The sequence below is a fragment of the Cynocephalus volans genome, chromosome 8 (genome assembly GCF_027409185.1).
Source record: "Cynocephalus volans isolate mCynVol1 chromosome 8, mCynVol1.pri, whole genome shotgun sequence".
In the NCBI taxonomy this organism is placed as follows: domain Eukaryota; kingdom Metazoa; phylum Chordata; class Mammalia; order Dermoptera; family Cynocephalidae; genus Cynocephalus; species Cynocephalus volans.
Window position 1 is genome coordinate 90974613 of NC_084467.1, and position 18952 is coordinate 90993564.

Consider the following 18952-nt stretch of genomic DNA (forward strand, 5'->3'; position numbering starts at 1 on the left):
CGAGGTTTCTCCACAGTCCTGACAAAGTTTCAATGAGTATGGATTTTCTTCCCATACGCACTGCCATTTTCTTCTTATGTCTGTAACCAAATGTCTTATTTTTGATAAAGTTATTTTTAGAGGTCTGGATTCAGCAATAAAATATTGAGTAAAAAAAATTTAATAAGCATTTATTTGTATTAAGATGCTCCTTAAAAGAAAGACAATGATCACAACACAGAATTCAGAATTCAGCATGATTTTTAGAAGACCATAGTGTCAGCCTGACCACCTAAGTCTAAACCCATCTCTGCCATTTTCCAATTATGTGACCTTAGGCAAGTTACTTAAACTCCCTGTGCCTCATTTCTCTTATCTGTAAAATGGATTTATTAACATTACTCTCTTAAAAGAACTGTGAAAAGTTAAATGAATTAACTATGCATAAGGTGCTTAGAACAGTACAAAGCACATACTAAATATTATATAAGGCTTCCTAAGATCACCGATATTTATACTATTGGTAAGACGTAAGTCAAATCAGATCAGCCCTCTGCTCTAAAAGCCTCCAGTGACTTCCTGTTTCACTTAGAGTAGAACCCAAAGTGCTCACAACCTCCTACAATGTGTTATAGCATCTGGCCTCCCACCACTTTTCCACCTGTACCATCCCATTATGCACCTGCCATGTTGTTGTCCTTGTGGCTTGGAACAAATCAGCCACACCCTGGAATCAGAGACTTTGTACTTGCTTCCCCCTCCTCCTGGAAAAGTGTGCTGCTGGAAGAGTATGCTTTTGATTATCATCATGGCATGCACTGACTTCTTAGTGAGGTTTTTCCGGACCTCATTTCTTAAAATTGTACCCCCCTCTGCCATTCCCTATCCTCTTCACTACTCTTTTTCTCTCTCACTTATCACCACCTCCTATACTATTTATTAGTTTTTTTTTTGTTTGTTGTTTTTTTTAATTTCCATTGTTTGTCTGCCCAGACTGTAAAGCAAACTACATAAGTTTAGGTATTTTATTGTGTTCATTTCTTTCTCACCAGCCCCTAGAAAAACTGTATCACACTTCATAAATATTTGATGAGTGACTGAATGAAATTATTACTTTCAACATAGATAAAGCATTTAATTAATAGGTTACATACTTTCCATCAGCAATATTAACAGTTCTGAAGAGGGGATAGTCTTCTGGGGCAGGTTTTCCAGTGTGGTCTTCAAATAGAAAAACAGGTGATCTCCCAACCTCGACACCAATTTGCTGAATACCATGTTCATTATATATAGATAAAAGGAAAGACTGAATCCCTTTTTTGGGTTTTACTGTAAATAATATTGAAAAATCTTCTGGAAAAGTTTCACCTGAGAAGAGAAGGCCGAGAGTTAGAAATTCCAATTTTCCAGGTTGTTCCTGGATCACATTATTATTTTTGAACTTTCTATGTGTCCTTAAGTTCAAACGTTAACAGATTAATAAACAAACAGTGGTGGGGGTGGGTAGATTCTATTAAGTTTTCCCTGCAATATTGATCCAGGCTATATTCAAACTTTAAAGCCACTCATTTAAAGCACAATGATTATGTGAAATTGAACTCAAAACTAGGGAACAAGATCATGGTACTAGTACAATGTCAAATACAAAGCAAGCACTCTTAAAACACTTATTTAAGTACCACTTTTGGTTGTAAGGTTTGTATTTTCTGGCTTTGCCTAGTCCACAATCATACTTTCTCTCCTTAAAGAGGCATTGTAATGGTACGAAAATACAAAGGTATGCTTTCGTCATTCCTTCAAAAGCTACACAGTTTTTGCTATCACACAATGCAGTTTTACTAATAAAAAAAACCACATATCATTATAAATCAGTTCTATTAGGTACTTAGCTAACATAATTCTAAATTTAAGAAAGCTGACTTTTTTTTTTTTCCCTGCTTTTAGTGATCATATCCCATACAGCCAGCGGGATCTACATAGGTGCTTACTAAGCATTTGTTAAATAAATAATCAGTAAAGTAATTATCACAAATATATCTCAGATAGTTAAGCAATAACTATGTCTTATAAAAACACTGCATATTAAATTGTGGGTTTCATTTTTCAAAAATGTTTTACAAATACATCTTATTTGATCCTCTCGCTATCCTGGCACATAAATTAAAGCAGGCATTATTATTTGATGGATGAGGTTACTTCAGTTCAAAGTTGTCCATTTGCAAAACTGGTGTGTATGTTCCTGTTTAATCAACAATATCTGGGCCAACATCAAGAGCTTCCATATTCAATCCATTTATCCCAAGTTCTATTACAAGCAATATTATAAAAGGATAAAAGAATTATGAATATGACTGTCACAGAATCAAAGTCAAAATATTATAGATTAGAAATACTACATCTAAGAATTTGTGGGAAGAGGATGCTAATGTTTAAAGATACTATGTTGTCAATTCATGAAAGCACTATTTATAATAGTAAAATGTTAAAATGGGCTTCAATGATTGAAGCTAGTTAAATAAAATACAAACCATCTACATAATGGAATCCTAAGCAGCCATTTAAAATAACGTAGTAGAAAAATATTTTAAGTGGAACTTATAAAAAATGTATTATCAAACATTTTTGTACAGTCTTCATGTGGGTGATTAACTGTGACCCATTTATCAGTCAAAAGTCCTAATGGGATTTTTTTTGGTTTGTAAATGAATTACTTCTTTCCTGGGTTACTGCTAGTTTACAAAGTACCTTGTAGAGATTAGATTAATTTGCCCCCTCTAGACAGAGGGTAGCATCTGGGTACAGACTTTAATAATTGGACCATGATCTGAATGGATGAATACTTTCACACAGGCACAAAATGTCAAACCAACACTAATCAACAGTCTTGGTTGGCCATTTCCAGCTCGATAATATGCTTCAAAGATGTGAGGAAAAGCTAAATTAGAAGAACTGTATTGCCTGTATTTATTATCAATAAAATTATTTTTGGAGTCTTTTAAACTGGACATTTTCTTTACTAAATAGGAAGTTATAGCCATTGTGACTAAATTTTTCAAAGCATTGTTATTTCAATCTTTAATATTTTTTTTTAAGAATCAAAGCAGATTATTACAAGTCTTATATTTTTAAAACTCTCAATGTTATCATAACAAAAGAAGTAAATATACATATATATATATGATTTTGCTCAACTTAAGTGTCACAGAGACATACAACCAATTTACATTATATTTTATATTTATAAAAATCAATAGAAGAAAAACAATATGGAAATAAAGTGGAAAGGTAATAAAGCACATCGATTAACAAAATGCTTTATACCTGCCTATACTATAAATATAAATCTAGGAAATTCAGCCTATTATTGAAGCAGGTCCATGACAAAATACTCTTTTTTCAGATGAGTAGCCTGGAATGTTGAGAATCATAGGAATTCTTACCCTAACTGTATCTTGATTTTTTAAAGATCTCATACAGTGAAAGAAAACAATGTTAAAATGTTATGACCTAGGATAAAAAAAAGTCTTTTCCATTTTGCAAAAAGCATTACTTAATAAATGTCTACATAGAGATATTTAGAAAAGGAGGAATTTTAGACTAGTACATATTTTAATTAGTCATCCAATTTGTACAGCATTTTTGAAAACCTTCAACTTCTTACTATATTAACAACTAAAATCTTATATATCTGAAAGAATTTCCCAATTTAAAATTAAGCAATAAGATTTTATTATAATCTTTAATCTTTAAGCTATTATACCTGAAAAATAAAATTTGGCCTATCTAAAAAATCATGACTTCACCCCATTTTCTATCTAACCTAGGCACCCTACCCCAGTTTCCTTCCTATAAAGTGCTAAAGTTGTTTGTAGCTGACTGTATTTGTCCGAATGAATTCACTATGATAGCAGTTCAACAACAGAAATGCAGCCACTTAAAATGTGAAATTCTATTTGAAATAGCAGTAATCTGTATATATGGTACAGATAAAATTGGGATTTTTTCAGCTTAAATAATCCATATTTTGAAATGTAGAAATACAAAGAATAAAGGATATTAAATGATTGTTGTTTAAAAAATACTATTACTCTTAAGCGATAATAATTATTAAGGTCTTCAATAGAAAGGAATTTTTGAAAATAAATAAATAAACTATACTATTATTGGGTCAATTAAGAAAAAGAAAAAGAAAAAAAAGAAAAACAAATAGTGAGGAAAAGAAAAAGGGAGGAAAAGAAAGAGACAGGAAAGGGAAGGGGAAGAAGGTGCTGGGGAAAGGTCAGTAGACCAATTTAAAGTTAACAAACTTACAGTTAGATAGGAAGAATAGATTCTGGTGCTCTAGGGTGACAATAGCTAATAATATTGTACTATATATTTCAAAATAGCCAGAAAGGAGGATCTTGAATGTTATAACAACAAAGTAATGATAAATGTTTAGCTAACACATATTCTAACTATTCTGATCAAATCATTATACAATATACGCATGTACTGAAACAACAAATTGTACCCCACAAACATGTACAATGAAAAAAATGCACCTTTTCTGTGTCTATACATAAAATCACATGTATGTGTGATAACAGTCATTGAGATTCACTCTGAGTATAACAGATTCAATAGTGATTCTTAAAATGGTCTTTTCTATTGCATCTTTGAATATATCTGATATGAAAAAGTCACATAACTTTGATTTTAACTTTTTGATTGTGTTCAATATTTTTTCATGGAGAACATATCTCTCTTTAACTGCAATCCCTGCTTAGTGGTGAGTAGTGTTTTTTAACTGAGGAGGGGAGACCAATTTGCATAGTAGGAAGAGTCTACTTTGGTGTAAGAGAGACCAGGACTGTCTCCCCGCTTTACCCCATTCACTGGTTCTGTGATTATAAGCAAATACTTCACATTTCTAATTCCAAATTCACAAATTGAGTTTAAATATTCCCCTCCCCAGATGATTATGAAGACACAGGTCAATACATGTAAAGTTTCTGGCACAATGTCTGTCCCATGGCAGGTGTTCTAAAGAGGGCAGATAGAATTTGCAAATTACAGATTTATTCAGTTCCCATGCACATTTTCAGAGTTTTAAATTATAGGTCTCAAACTGGGACTTTCAAAGACATATATCTTAATTCCCCTAGAATATTTTAATTACTGCATACAACTGACAACCCCTTATCCCACCCAGGTGATGAATACTGAAGTTTCCAATACTACTGCTTACTTTATTCATTAGAAAAGAGGTTGCTTTTATGTCTTCCTATCATGGAAAAAAGGACATTCCAAATCTATTTTTCAAAGATCTTTTTTAGTTATTTTACAAATAACAATACTCACTGTTTAGATATTTTTAATGGTGATCTTATCCTTACTAATTTGTACTAACTGCCATTTTGCACCATTGATAGGAAGCTGTGCTCTCCAGGAAGGTAAGCTTGTAATTAGTAGCATGGGAAAAAATGAGGTATCTATCATAGTTGTCTCTTCTTATCTGAAATACTCTTTATTAGAAACATGGGCCGGCCCCGTGGCTCACTCGGGAGAGTGTGGCACTGGTAGCGCCGAGGCCCTGGGTTCGGATCCTATATAGGGATGGCCGGTGCGCTTACTGGCAGAGCATGGTGCAGACCACGGCACATGGGTTGCGATCCCCTTACCGACCAAAAAAAAAAAAAAGAGAGAGAGAGAAAGAAAAAGAAACATAAGCCTAAGACACAATACCAGGGTCAGGAGTAAGGGGTCCGGGGGGACTTTGATACAGATGAATTCTGTTAACTTGTTAACTGGAGTGGAAAGAGATCCTAGAGGCATACATCGTATTCTTTCTCCAAGAGTAAAACAACAGAAATCACTAAATTAATCAAACTAACTTTCACATTGGAATGCAGAATAAACTGACTCAGAGGATGAGCCAAAGTATAAAAAATTATAAACTGTAACTTTTTCTAAAGCTTTTCTATTAGTCTATTTTTCTTTGTTTTTTCTCTCTTAGAATCCCCATCCTCTTTCCTATTAGGGATGCATTACGAAATGCATCAGACAGCCCACAAATAGAAAAGCAACTTATAGTTTTACTATTTAAAATGGTAAAATTTAATTTAAATATATTTTGTGGATTTAATAACTTTCATTATTTTATTTTTAAAGTCAGAAAATTTGTACATTATATTATTTATATTTAATTTGCTGTTTTTATCCACCATGAATTACTGCAAAACAAAAAATATATTGAAAGAAACAATGAATAATCAAAATAAATGGGATTTCAGAATACTTTAAAAGTCCCTTCCATGAAAAATGTACTGTGTTGTTTTGTAATTTTTTAATCCCTTGATTTATATCTTTTCTATTGTTAGAAAACAGTTTTATATAAAAATAGGAAACTCAAGCCCCTTCAGGTAAAGTATAAGGCAAGGAGAAAAATTTAAATGATACATTGTTGTTGAGAAGATCCCAAATCACCAAAATGGAATACTTGATAATATATAAAATAATGGCCTTGAAACAGCCCAGACCATTGTTAAATATTGACCCCCACATAATTTGGTCAAGACAGAGAGCTTCTATGAAAATCAGTTTTCTCCTGTGTTAAAAGAATGTGGACACCAATTCGAACTTGTAAGGATAAATAATTGACATGTATCAGTTGCAGACAAGTACATGTAATGAGTTTTCTGCTTATAAAATGTGACGTTCAGAAATTGTCATTTCATCACTCAACTACCTCTTCCCACATTATCATTTTTTCTAGATAATTAGTGTTATTAGGCCAATTAGTCCTTTCATGGAAAGAATGAAAATATTCACCAAGAATTTTTCATTACCATTATGAAAACCAGCCAGATGAAGTCTTACAAAATCTCTAGTCCCGGAATTCCCAATAAATATGAGATGTGACTTTTACTATATTTCAGATAAGAAGAGCTTGCAAAAATAATGCAAAATTAACATCTATGAAAGAAGTGTTTCTTTCAACAGAAACATTTGCATCATTTTAAGAAAACATTCATGAAGCCTGTCTACATGCTGATTAAATTAATCTTAGTAGTCATTAAGGGTGAAATTTATCTCCAAACACTCACAAGTAAATTCAACACGATTACATACAAAATTGGGCTATACATAAAATGTTGTCTTCATATTTTGTCATGTTGAAATAAAATAATAATAATTAAATGTTCAAATGAGCATATTTTCTGTGACTGTGCTAAATTAAGATGGGCAAAAATTATTAAACTATTAGTTATCGTCATTACACCACTTTGGTGACCACAATATATTTGGTGTCTGACATATGAAATAACTATATCTCAGTCTATAACTGAACATTACATCACATGATAATAATTTGCAAAGAAATAGTATTAGTAGCAACAGTAATAATAATAATAATGAGATAAGTGAGCATACCTGAAAATAACTGTTTTGTTGGGGCACTGAGTTGTGCTTGTTTTGAAACTCTGTAAGCAGTATCAGAATCTTTAGAATTCTTTCTGTTTGTGCAAAATCCCGTTGTTTTTGATATTCCCTCTGGAGAATTGTGGAAATCTAGTGCTTTTAGTACATCAACTGGAGCAGCTAAAAAATAAGTAAAAAATAGTAATTGAACAAACATTCCAATATAAAAAAGAGTATTTTTAATACAGGAAATATTATGGCAACCCATTTTTCAAATCTATTTATCACTTGCCATTCTTCCCTGACAAGGGTGGGGGCTTGTGGACTAGGGAAGCAGGTAATTATATAAATCATAACAACATTCTCAAATGAAAAATATCTCAAATCTGGAATCAAATTATGGGGAAGCAAAACAGAAGATATGTGTGGTGTGTATTTGAAATTTAATATAGCCTATATACGAATTTAGAAACATTCAGATGTATCTCAATTGCAATTTATAAAATCTTCAGTAATTCCAAATAATAACATTATTTTGAATTGAAATGAAAGCCAACATCTGTAGATATCCCAATATTTTTTGAATAGAGATACTATTCAAGTATTTATATCTTGAACAAAAGTGATTTTGAAGATTCAAATTTACAACGAATATTATATGTAAATATTGTAAAATGTGCAGTTACTAAGCCATATTGCATACACAAAGAGAAGTTAAAAGAAAGATGTTAAAAATAATAGTCAGCACAATACAATGCCTTGTTTTGCATGTTTTCTTATGTTAGTCATTCACAAAATATGGTATAATATGTGTGTGAAGGTTTATATACCTGTGTACGTGTGCATGTATATATGTATCCATCTATAATTTGTTGATTTTTACCCTCTAAATATTCCAGAGTTACTTCATAGACATCGCTTCATGCTTCACGGTATAGATTGAAAGTCCCTGGAAACAAGTAATTGTGTCGTCCCCCCATCCTCCCACCCCGTTTCTGTGCAGCTGTAGTATCTAACACAGGGCTATTTTGGGGGAGAAGCACATTTCCCAAACCCAGTTTACTACAGTGACCTCCAGCTACTGTGAAGTGGTCAATATAAAATAAGTTTGGAAACTTAAACTTTTCTTTTGTAAGTATGGCCTATTTGGATAAACAGTTTTATCGGTATATAATTCATATTCCATACAATTCAACCATTTAAAAGTGTACAATTTAATCAGTTTTGGTATATTTTGCTATTAATTTTTTAAATTGTGGTAAAATATATATAACAGAATATTTGCCATTTTAAGCATTGTTAAGTGTACAATTCAATAGCATTAATTATTACACTCACAACGTTGTGCAACAGTCACTACTATCTGTTGCTGAAATGTTTTCATCACTCCAAGCAGAAACTTTGTAACCATTGTGCAATAACTCCCATCTCCTTACCCCCTCCTAGCCCCTGGAAACCTCTAATCTACTTTCTGTCTCTGTGAAGTTGCCTAATCTATAAATTTCATGTAAGTGGAATCATACAATATTCCCCAAAGCACTGAACACAGAAGTACCATATTCCCCAGCAATTCCACTCCTAGGTATATACCCAAAAGACCTGAAAGCCAGGACTTGACCAAATAGTTGTATGCCAATGTTCACTGCAACATTATTCACAATTCCAAAAAGTGGAAACAATCTAAGTTTCCTTAAACAAATGAATGGATTAACAAAATGAGGTAAATATGATGGAATATTATTCAGCTATAAAAAGCAATGAAGTCCTGATACACACCACAGCATAGGTGAACCTTTAAAACATTATGCCATATGAAATAAACCAGACCAAAAAGGTCAAACTTAGTTTATTTTTAGACCCTCAAATTCTCTACTCCACAGCTACATATCTATTTAATTCACTAAGCAAGTCAAAACATGAATCATGATGTAAGCGTTGTTATGAAAACAGACTTTAGAATCTATATTACTCAATACGCTATATCTTATTGGTTTTCGATAGGTATTCAAAAATAAACAATATACTCAGAGCAGGTCACATGCTGGCCAATGTGTCACTCAGCGTGCCTGAGATATAGTACTTACTTCATGTATGTAGATTCTAATTGAGGAGGCACTATATATAACCCAACATCTATGTAAGAGGCAATATCTAATTTATATAGGTGTAAACGGCACTATTTCGTTCAGAAGGAAAAAGACCACTTCTGGCTGAAATTGAGAACTAATATTGATTTGAAAAGTTTAAGTTTTAATTAGTCAAATAGAATTTCCATCAAATTTTAGAATATGTTGTGTTTTATTTTAGAATCAGGAAACAACATGGCCACAATTTCTCAAACTCCACAAAGTAGAAGGTGACCTGCAGCAGGGTTTTGCTCCTTGAGAATTACAATTTCAACAAATATTTAATTATAGTAACTACCAGTCTGCTATAGAATATATGAATGATTGAATGACGGTTTGTGAACAGTGTACATCTGATCATTTCCTTAGTTTACTAAATTTTAGGGGGTACTGACTTCTATATCTACAAATATTTATACATGAAGCTTTTTGTTATGTGCCTTGCACAGTATAATGAATGTACTTTCCTTTGAATAATAATAATAATAATAATAAAGCCCCTGTCTACCTATTTCATCAAGCTTCTGAATGAAAACTAACATACTATCCAGTAGAATGTACATCATTCCAAATTATTAAAAAGAAAGAAAAATTGAGAAAATCAGACATACTAAGGGATCATTAGCTCTATCAAATATGGTAGTCTTTGGTTCAAACTTGGAATATTTTCAAAAATCATTATTGTATTCGAGAACATATTTTTTGTGCTTGTCCTGCTTGCAAAATGGCCATTTTTTAGGCCAGTAGGATATCTGACCATTCACACTGTTTTCTTTTATCTTATAACTAAGAAAATAACAATTATAATATTGTCATGTCCAGAAAGCCTAATACATGCCAGTCACTGGGCTAAGTCCTTTACAGGCATTAAGCCTCACAAACCATATGCTCTTATCCCCACTATGTAGATGAGGGAACTAAGAATCGGAGAGCAAACTAAGGATACTTGTGAAGCCTGTGTAAATATCAAGTCTACGTTCTTTCCACTTCACCACCCTCACTGCTATTCCCGGCAAATAAAAACTCTGCAAAAAGAAATTTAAAACACATTTCATATAGTCATATTTCATTGAGCCAGTTAATTGATTCCCGATGTTCATATTTGTTTTAAATTAAACTCAATTCATGTTTCATGTTATAAATTAATCTGAAGGAGAATGTTTCTGAAAGCTACAGCACCTTATCTGCTCATATTATCTTATTTTCTTGTTCTGAAGCCATTCTCAAAAGTTGAGCTGAATACAGACTCCAGTATAAACATGAACACAGCTATGAAGGTTGTAGTTATTCTGTAAAGAAAAGAAGGCAGCACCACGGTCATGGTCACAACTGGGCATAGGTAGACAGCACATAAAATGGACCACGATTTTCCTTCACTCCGAAGTATCTTTTAACACAATGACCATTTCCAAGAGCACAGACTTTGGCACATTTGTTCCTTTCTACTTTGAAACTAAGGTGATAAAAACACACTCCCTCTACAGGATTCAAAATAAGGGCTCTATTGTTTTTTAAAGTCTGACAAAGTTCTTTGTAGAAACACATGATATGAAATAATTCACTTCTAAAAAAACAGTAAAAAAAAAAAAAGAGGAACGTACAATAAAGATTTCAACTAAGCTTTTTTTTTTCCTAAAAAGGCATTTCAAGTTACAAGAAACTAAAACACAATCAAGTCTTAAAGTTACCTTTTTCTTTGAAGTGAACTAAGTAATAAATTAAGACACAGAAGTTCTGCCTGTTATTTGATCTCATAATCCTCATAATCATAGCACACACACATGAAGTTTGTGAACTTCATAAAGTTTGCGAATAGAATTAAAAATTTCCATGAACTTTTTGAAGTACCTTCGTATGTGGGAAAACTATTCTTCATATTTTGTTAACTGAACTGCAACTGTTTAAAGATTAAAACAGTAATTAATTAAGGCTAAATACAGTACATTTAAAAATTGAAATTGCCATATTCAGAGTAATTCTTAAATGCCCTTAATATTTTAAGTGTTTCAGTATTGACAACTGGTGGTACAGACCATAATTAAGCATTTCAGATGTATCCAATTCAATAAAAGATTTTGTTCAATAATATTGTTCCTATTCCTTTCATTGCATACCTACATGCTTATTAAATGGGAGAATAGGCTATTAGAGCCCAATGCAGTACAGTACTACAATAGCAACTTAACTAGCTTCCATGCCTTTTCCCATCAATCTGCATACCTCAGCTTGTTTGAGTTTCCAAAATTTCATGTCTCATGTCACTTTGCTGCTTAAAAATTCCTTCTGAGAACCCCACTGTCTTCCAGATGTTATCCACATTCCTTGTATATAAAATCTTGATGATCTGGACATACCCACTAATCCTCCCAGTTCCTTCCCCACCACATGTTCATTCCTGTCTCTCACCACCCACTAATTCCTTTCTCACTCAGTGCCCTAGCCATGATGAACTGAGACTTCCCAGAACCCAACATGTACTTTCGCCTGGCTTTGGACCTTTATAAATCCTACTCCCTCTGTCTGAAACACTTAGTTCCACCTCACCTGAGGATTAAGTAGGATATAACTGATATGCTGTCTCCTCCAGAAAGCACTCCTTATCACCCAAAGCTGAATTAGATGTGGTAATATTTATTATAGCACCTTTCACACTTGGTTTTAATTATTTACCTATACTTGGCTTTTTTTCCTCACACTAGGACTATATAAAATGTTGGCTGAGTGTGAAACATAACAGTGGGAAAATATATGAAAACAACTTTCTCTGAGGTCCATAGGGCTCTCTAGTGTTGAAAGAAAAATTGTTGTGTTTCTAATATGTCCCTTCTATTGTGTTCTGTTGACCTCTTGGATGCCCCCATTCATTCACTGATCAGTTTTATCCCAGGTCTTTGATCCTTTCTCCCTGTTGCCTTCAGCATCCACATGGATTACTGATCTAATAAGTCACAATGTTTTTACTGCTTCATCTCTAATTCCTCCACTAAGCTCCTTCAGACACTCCCATGCCCAACAGTGCATGGCAGCATTATGCAGTGTGGAAGAACCAGACTGCTTTTGAATTCTACCTCTGCCACTTAGCAACTGTGTGATTTGAACACATTACTCAACTGCTCTGTGCCTCAGTTTCCACATCCGTAAAATGAGAATAATAAAAATATCAGCCGCCAAGAGTTTTTGTCAGAATTGAGTTGGTGTTTGTAACAATGCCTTAGAAATCTATGGCTGGGAAATCTATGCCTATGGACTAAGACCTCGTTGCTGCCTATTTTTATATGGTGTATGAGCTAAGAATGGTTTTACATTTTTAAATGGTTTAAAAAATCCAAAGAAAAAGAATATTTTGTAACACATGAAAACCATATGAAACTTAAATTTCAGCGTTCATAAATAAAATTTTCATCAATACATAGCCACACCTATTCACTTATATATTGTCCATAGCTGCTTTCGCACTACAATGACTGAGTTGCTTAGCTGCAACAGAGACTGTATGACCCACAAAGACTAAAATATCTACTCTTTAGCCCTTTTAAGCTATGTGTGTCCTGAAAAATAAATAGTTCATCAGTGAAGAGAAGGTGGAAAGAAACAGCAAATATGGCAGTAAAGATAACAAGAGAGCACAGGGTTTAAGGAAATGAAAGCAGCCATGCTTCCCCCAACAAGACACCAACACTGAACAAATTCAGCTGTCCAAATTCTCCCTGGATTCGCCATGACTGTGGAAGACCTCTGAAGAAAAATCACATCTCCATCATAATTCACCACTACAAACTCCAAGTGAGCCACCTACAATAACACCTATCCACTTGCCCACCCCCAAATTTATTGTTCTAGCTGGAATAAACTTTTTTCAGTTCCTCGAATGTAACTTGCTCCCTTTATGTGAAGATTTTTTCCAATCCTTCTTCAATTGCCTAAGGATAGTTGACCGATTTTTCAATTACTGTCATTAACATCATCCGGGGAACTTGTAAAATATATGGATACTGGGACCCACCCCAGAACTAATAAGCTAGAATGATAGAGGTGGGGCCCAGGCATCCATGTGTTTAAAATGTTTCCCAGATGAGTCTAATGTGCTACCAGGGTTGATATCTGGTGGATTTAAATCTTTTGGTCTAAACTAAGCATGACTTCCTCCAGGAACTCTTTATTTATCCCTTCCAGGCAGGATATATGGCCCTCTCATATGATCCAAAGTGCCCTATATTTCCCTTGGATAACCCCACAGTCTATTTTGTTGCTTGCTTAATTATCTCACTCTGACTGTAGGCTATATTCTCAGGCATAGCATGTCAAAATTATGCTAGTGATTTTCTTATTACATACTCATATCACCCAATATTCATTCTCTCTCTCTCTCTCTCTCCCCCCTTCTCTGCTAAGCATGTAATTTACTGTTTAGCATCTGCCTCCCTGATGGATTGTAAACTCTGTGACAGTGCACACCAGTAGCAGTAAGATTCCTGTGCTATTGCTAAGGCACAGCAGCTGAAACACATTAAATAAGATATGTTCAATGAATGAATGGATGAGTAACTACATCCTGCCTCAGAGATGAAGCATTTTTCCCACCATTCTGAGAAGGTAAAGGGAGAGGGTTGGAAGTGACTTTCAAAAACAACAGAGCTCTCCAACTATGGTTGTTTCCATTATTTGATTAGGTATGGTAAGAACACAGGTGTCAAGTGGCCTTTTCCAACTTCTAGACAGGCACTTATTCTCACCTTGTACCTCACACCACAAGCTATATAAGAAGCATACCATTATGGAAAGAAATAAAAATAAATAAAACAATAAAAGAGTTCTAAACCATCTCCCACCCAGTCACAAAATGTTTTGCTGCTCCAGGTGAGTACCAGCAACTGCTACTGTGTGTATGTGGTGGTGAGATGTAGGACTGACAGAAGAAGAGAGAGAAGTGACTATTTATTATAATTTACCTATTACCAATACTCTGTTATATTTCAAAATCATGAGAGCTCTTAATAAAGAGTCTAAAACTTAGGATATGACATGTGTAGAGACAACAATCAATAACTTGCTTTCTGCAGTTAGAACAGCCCAATTTCTAACCCACATTTAGTATTTATCTGGATGACTTCAGGAAAGCTACTCACCCCTTCAAGACTTAATTTCTTCAACTTAGGCACATTGTGAGAATTAAATGAGATAAAGAATTTTAGCCTCTGAAGATTGTGTCCAGTAAGTAATAAATACTCAATAAAAATAATATCTAAAATTGTTACCCCCTGATAATTTCAACCTTTCTGAACATCTCTCAATAGTTCCAGTGGACATCATCCACATTTCCCCAGAGCTATAATTAACTTGAGTCTTATTACCTGTTTCCTCTGACTACCCTGGGAAATCTCTTTGCAGTAGAGTAGAATATTGAACAGTTTTCATTAGACATCATCCATGAAAATTTTCTACTGCTTAGCAATCTGTCCAGCATGCTCATATGTTATTCTAGACATATACAACCGCAGGAGGTTTCCTGGGACTTAGCTTAAGCAACTGAATGGATCTCAAATCTATATTTTCATGTTCACCTCTCCATTGCCACCCTTTAGAACAACCTGACATTAATGCACTGATATTATTAGCATTTACTTCTTTTCATTATTTTTTATTTGCATTTCATAGAAATTGATAAAACTGTGGCTTAAACACAGTAATCTTGATATTTAATAAAAGGTTGAAAAATATAATACTGTAGAGTTTTTCCTCTGTCACTATTCTTCTATTTATTTTAAATATGCATATGCCACATACCAATCTTGTGTTATAAACCAACATGAAGTATTAGAAAATTAAACATATTGACCTAAATTTCCTCATATTGAAAAAAATATAGAAGCTCATCTTTAAATGATGATGTGGTACAATGTCAATATAAATGATGTAAATTTTCTATGTCCCAGCAAAACCCTTTTTAGCTGAAATTAACAGTCTTATTTGTATTCTGCAATATAATCTTTGTATCCAAAAAAAAAAGTGCAGAATGAGAGAAATAAACTGCTTAAATACATTAGTAAAGTGTGACATTGTATAAGAAACCCTTACAGTTGTACAGTTTACATTAATTACTCCTGGATATGGGAAGTATCCCATAATACTAGCTAGAGTTCAATTTCCCCCAAAGGATTTTATAATCAACTAAAATGTATTGTCACTAATAATACCATGTTTATTAAATATATTTCCCTACACACACACCACATAAATAATACAAATAAAATAAATGTAGGTATCTCAAAGCTCAAGATTTTTTTTCTTTTTTTTTTTTTCTTTTTTTCTTTTTTTTTTTTTTGTGACCAGCACTCATCCAGTGAGTGCACCGGCCATTCCTATATAGGATCCGAACCCGCGGTGGGAGCGTCGCTGCACTCCCAGCGCTGCACTTTCCCAAGTGCACCACAGGTTCGGCCCAAAGCTCAAGATTTTGATGGTCACCTTGGGAAAAATGAGTATTTGATATTCAAACAACAAATAGCACCAATTTGAGAATTATATGGGCAAAGGCAATATGACCACTAACCTGGAGTTTTAGGAATTTTATAGTTAGATTCATCAAGCCAAGCACCTAACAAACCAATTGGTACTACCTTTTCAGAAAGTAGAAACTGAATGATCAAATGTAAATGTACTTCCTTACAAATCTGTGACAATATCAGTTACAAAAAATCAATTGCACAGTGAAGTTCATAACTGAAAAGCTCAAGAAAAAATATGTAGTGAAATATTCTGAAGGGGGAATAATAGAAAAAGTATAACTCTCATCAAAATTGATTATATCTACATCTCATTGTTGACTGTTTATTATTTTAATTGTGACCCTTCCAGGGATTGAGAAAAATGCATAAAATACAGAATCCTGACTTTACCCTTAAAAATAATAAATGAATTTTCCTTGAATATCAGCATATTTGTACATTTTCTTGACAATATCAAATCTATAATTGCTTTCTAGTTCTTCAGCTAAGAATATCTCCCATCTACTTTTTAGGCAATCATCATTATTGATCTCTTACACCAGAGGAAAAAAGTATACACATACACTACCATTTCCACACAGCTATCATCTCTGGACAGCTCTGATCAGCTGGATCAAGGTCGCCAGGGTCCATCAAATTAAACAAATGCTTCAATATGTGAAATTCTGCTAACATATATAGCAGATTGGCTAATATAGATATATGTTAGCCGAATATATATAGATATATACATATACTCCAAAAATATCTAATGCCAACTTTTATATAAAATACGTTTTATAAAACATACATTTCCAAAAATATTTAGTTCTACATATTATATAAAGCATTAAAACATAATCTCTGTCTTTAAATATATCATTATTTTTTATACATGGCAAATATTGGATTAGTACTAAAGAGAAAAATAGATCAGTAAAAGAGTATAGGAAGAGTTGTGGACGCATGGATTGTAAAATCAAATAAGAAGGACAGGAAAGGCCTTAAGAAAATGATATTTGAGCAAAGTCTAGGAAGACATAGGAGTTCCTCTATCTTGATATTTTTGCATAATAGGATTCTAAGCAAAAGGAACAAAAAAATGCAGAGAAACTGAGACAAGAGTTGGCCCAAAATGTTGGAGGAAATGCAAGGAGACAGATGTGTCTCTTGCAAAGGGAATAAGAGGAATATAAGGGATTGTGTCAGAGACGTAAAGGAGAGGGTATATTGAAGGCAGATTGTACAGGTCCTGTGGGATCTTCAGGGAGATTAGATTTGTAGATTAAAGAGAAAAGAGTGACATGAACCAACTTATTTTTATGGCTTTCTGATTTTAGAGAAGTTTTATGTTAACAGAAAAATTGACAAGAGAGTACAGAGATTACCCATTCAACTTATTTTTCCAGACCACTGTGGCTGCTGTATGGAGAACAGAATACGGAGGCATTGGAATGGAATCAGACAGCAATGAGAAAGTAATTGTAATCATTTCAGATATAAAACGTTGCTTTCTTGGACTGAGAGATGAAGCACTGGGCCAGATTCTGAATGTATTCTGAAGGTAAAGCCAACAGGAGTTGATGTTAGCTTGGATATGGGATATGAGAAAAAAGGAGTCAGAGCTGACTCCAAGTTTTTTAATTCAAACATTATTGATTGTGTTACCTTTAAGTGAGATGAAGAAGGCTGTGAAAGGAACAAGTTTCAGGAGAGGAGTTCTGCAATTCAATTTGGGGCATGCTAAATTTGAGATGAACACATATGCCATTAGAAATTGTTTAATAGGCAGCCGAGTATGCCAGTCTGGAGTTCAGGGGAAAGATCTGAGCTAGAAATAAAACTTCCAGAGTTGATAGTCTACCAATGTAATTCAAAGCTATAATCAATGTAATTAATGACATGGTAACTTTTAAAATGTATTCGATATAACTTCCCCTGAAAAAAATCTTTATGACTTAAAAAATCCTTACAGTAAATATTTTGTCATCGCAAATAAGCAAAATAGAGAAAATAGTCCAATATACTAATCCTCAGAAACAAAAATCGCTATTTGCAATTTGTGTTCTAGAAGATGCTATAATTTGAGGAATAACAAGTACAATCGCATAAGGTTAAGAAACGTTAAGTTACTTCTTTGTCTTACAGCAGATTTTATAAATGTGTAGGCACACTTGTTTCATGCACTCCCTTACAACGTGGAAAGATTATCACATGTATTTTACAAGTCTGTGATGACCAAAACTCCATATAAAGTGTGACTTAAATATACTAATTACTGTTGAGAACCCCTGGTTCACTTCACAGTGGTTGGCTATTCCAGAAAAAGCAGCATGGTCCCAGTTCCCTGATTATTGTCAGAGGATCCAAAGGTTGCAATCAACTGGGACCACCTAGTACATGTAGACTCCGATAACTTAGCATCCTTCTTGTACTTTTTAATTAGTTACATGCTTTTGTGCTACGTAGAAAAATATATCCAGGTGGTCTTGTGTTATGTGTCCCCTGCCCACTTCCCCAGCCCATCTCATATTATATCCCCATTTCTTCTTTACCAGGCACACTGCCTTTTTTCAAGTCTTTTCTTCAAGTTCCTTGTGGTGTCATTTTCCCTTCTGCCACAGGCCTTCATGTCACTGCCTGGAATGCTCTTTCCTCCTCACTTCATTTAATTATTCAACGCTCATTTGATACTTTCTCAGAGAAGCCTTCTTTGACTTCACTGAGCTTCTGTTCTGAATTCTCCTGTAACCATGCACTCACTCCTTCAAAGCATCTAGTAGACCATAAACTCTATGTGGTAGGATTGTGACTAACTTTGTCCAGCAAGTACCCTGAGCATATAAGACTCTAACATATAATTGTTGAATATGTGATTCAGTGAATGAGTGAAGGAATGAGCTTAGAACCTAGCATGATTACATAGCAGGGATTTAATACATATTTGTTGAATGAATA

At 33.8% G+C, this 18952-nt stretch overlaps 1 protein-coding gene across 3 annotated transcripts in view; it reads right to left on the reverse strand.

The window, feature by feature from the left end:
* COL11A1 (collagen type XI alpha 1 chain) overlaps nt 1-18952 on the reverse strand; it is a 213685-nt gene that overhangs the window by 183634 nt on the left and 11099 nt on the right. For all 3 annotated transcript variants that reach the window (XM_063104117.1, XM_063104115.1, XM_063104116.1), the window contains exons 2-3: nt 7396-7563; nt 1134-1347 (exon numbers count right to left, since the gene is read on the reverse strand). In XM_063104117.1, coding sequence (XP_062960187.1) covers nt 1134-1347; nt 7396-7563 — 382 coding nt within the window. The remainder of the gene's footprint in view (nt 1-1133; nt 1348-7395; nt 7564-18952) is intronic.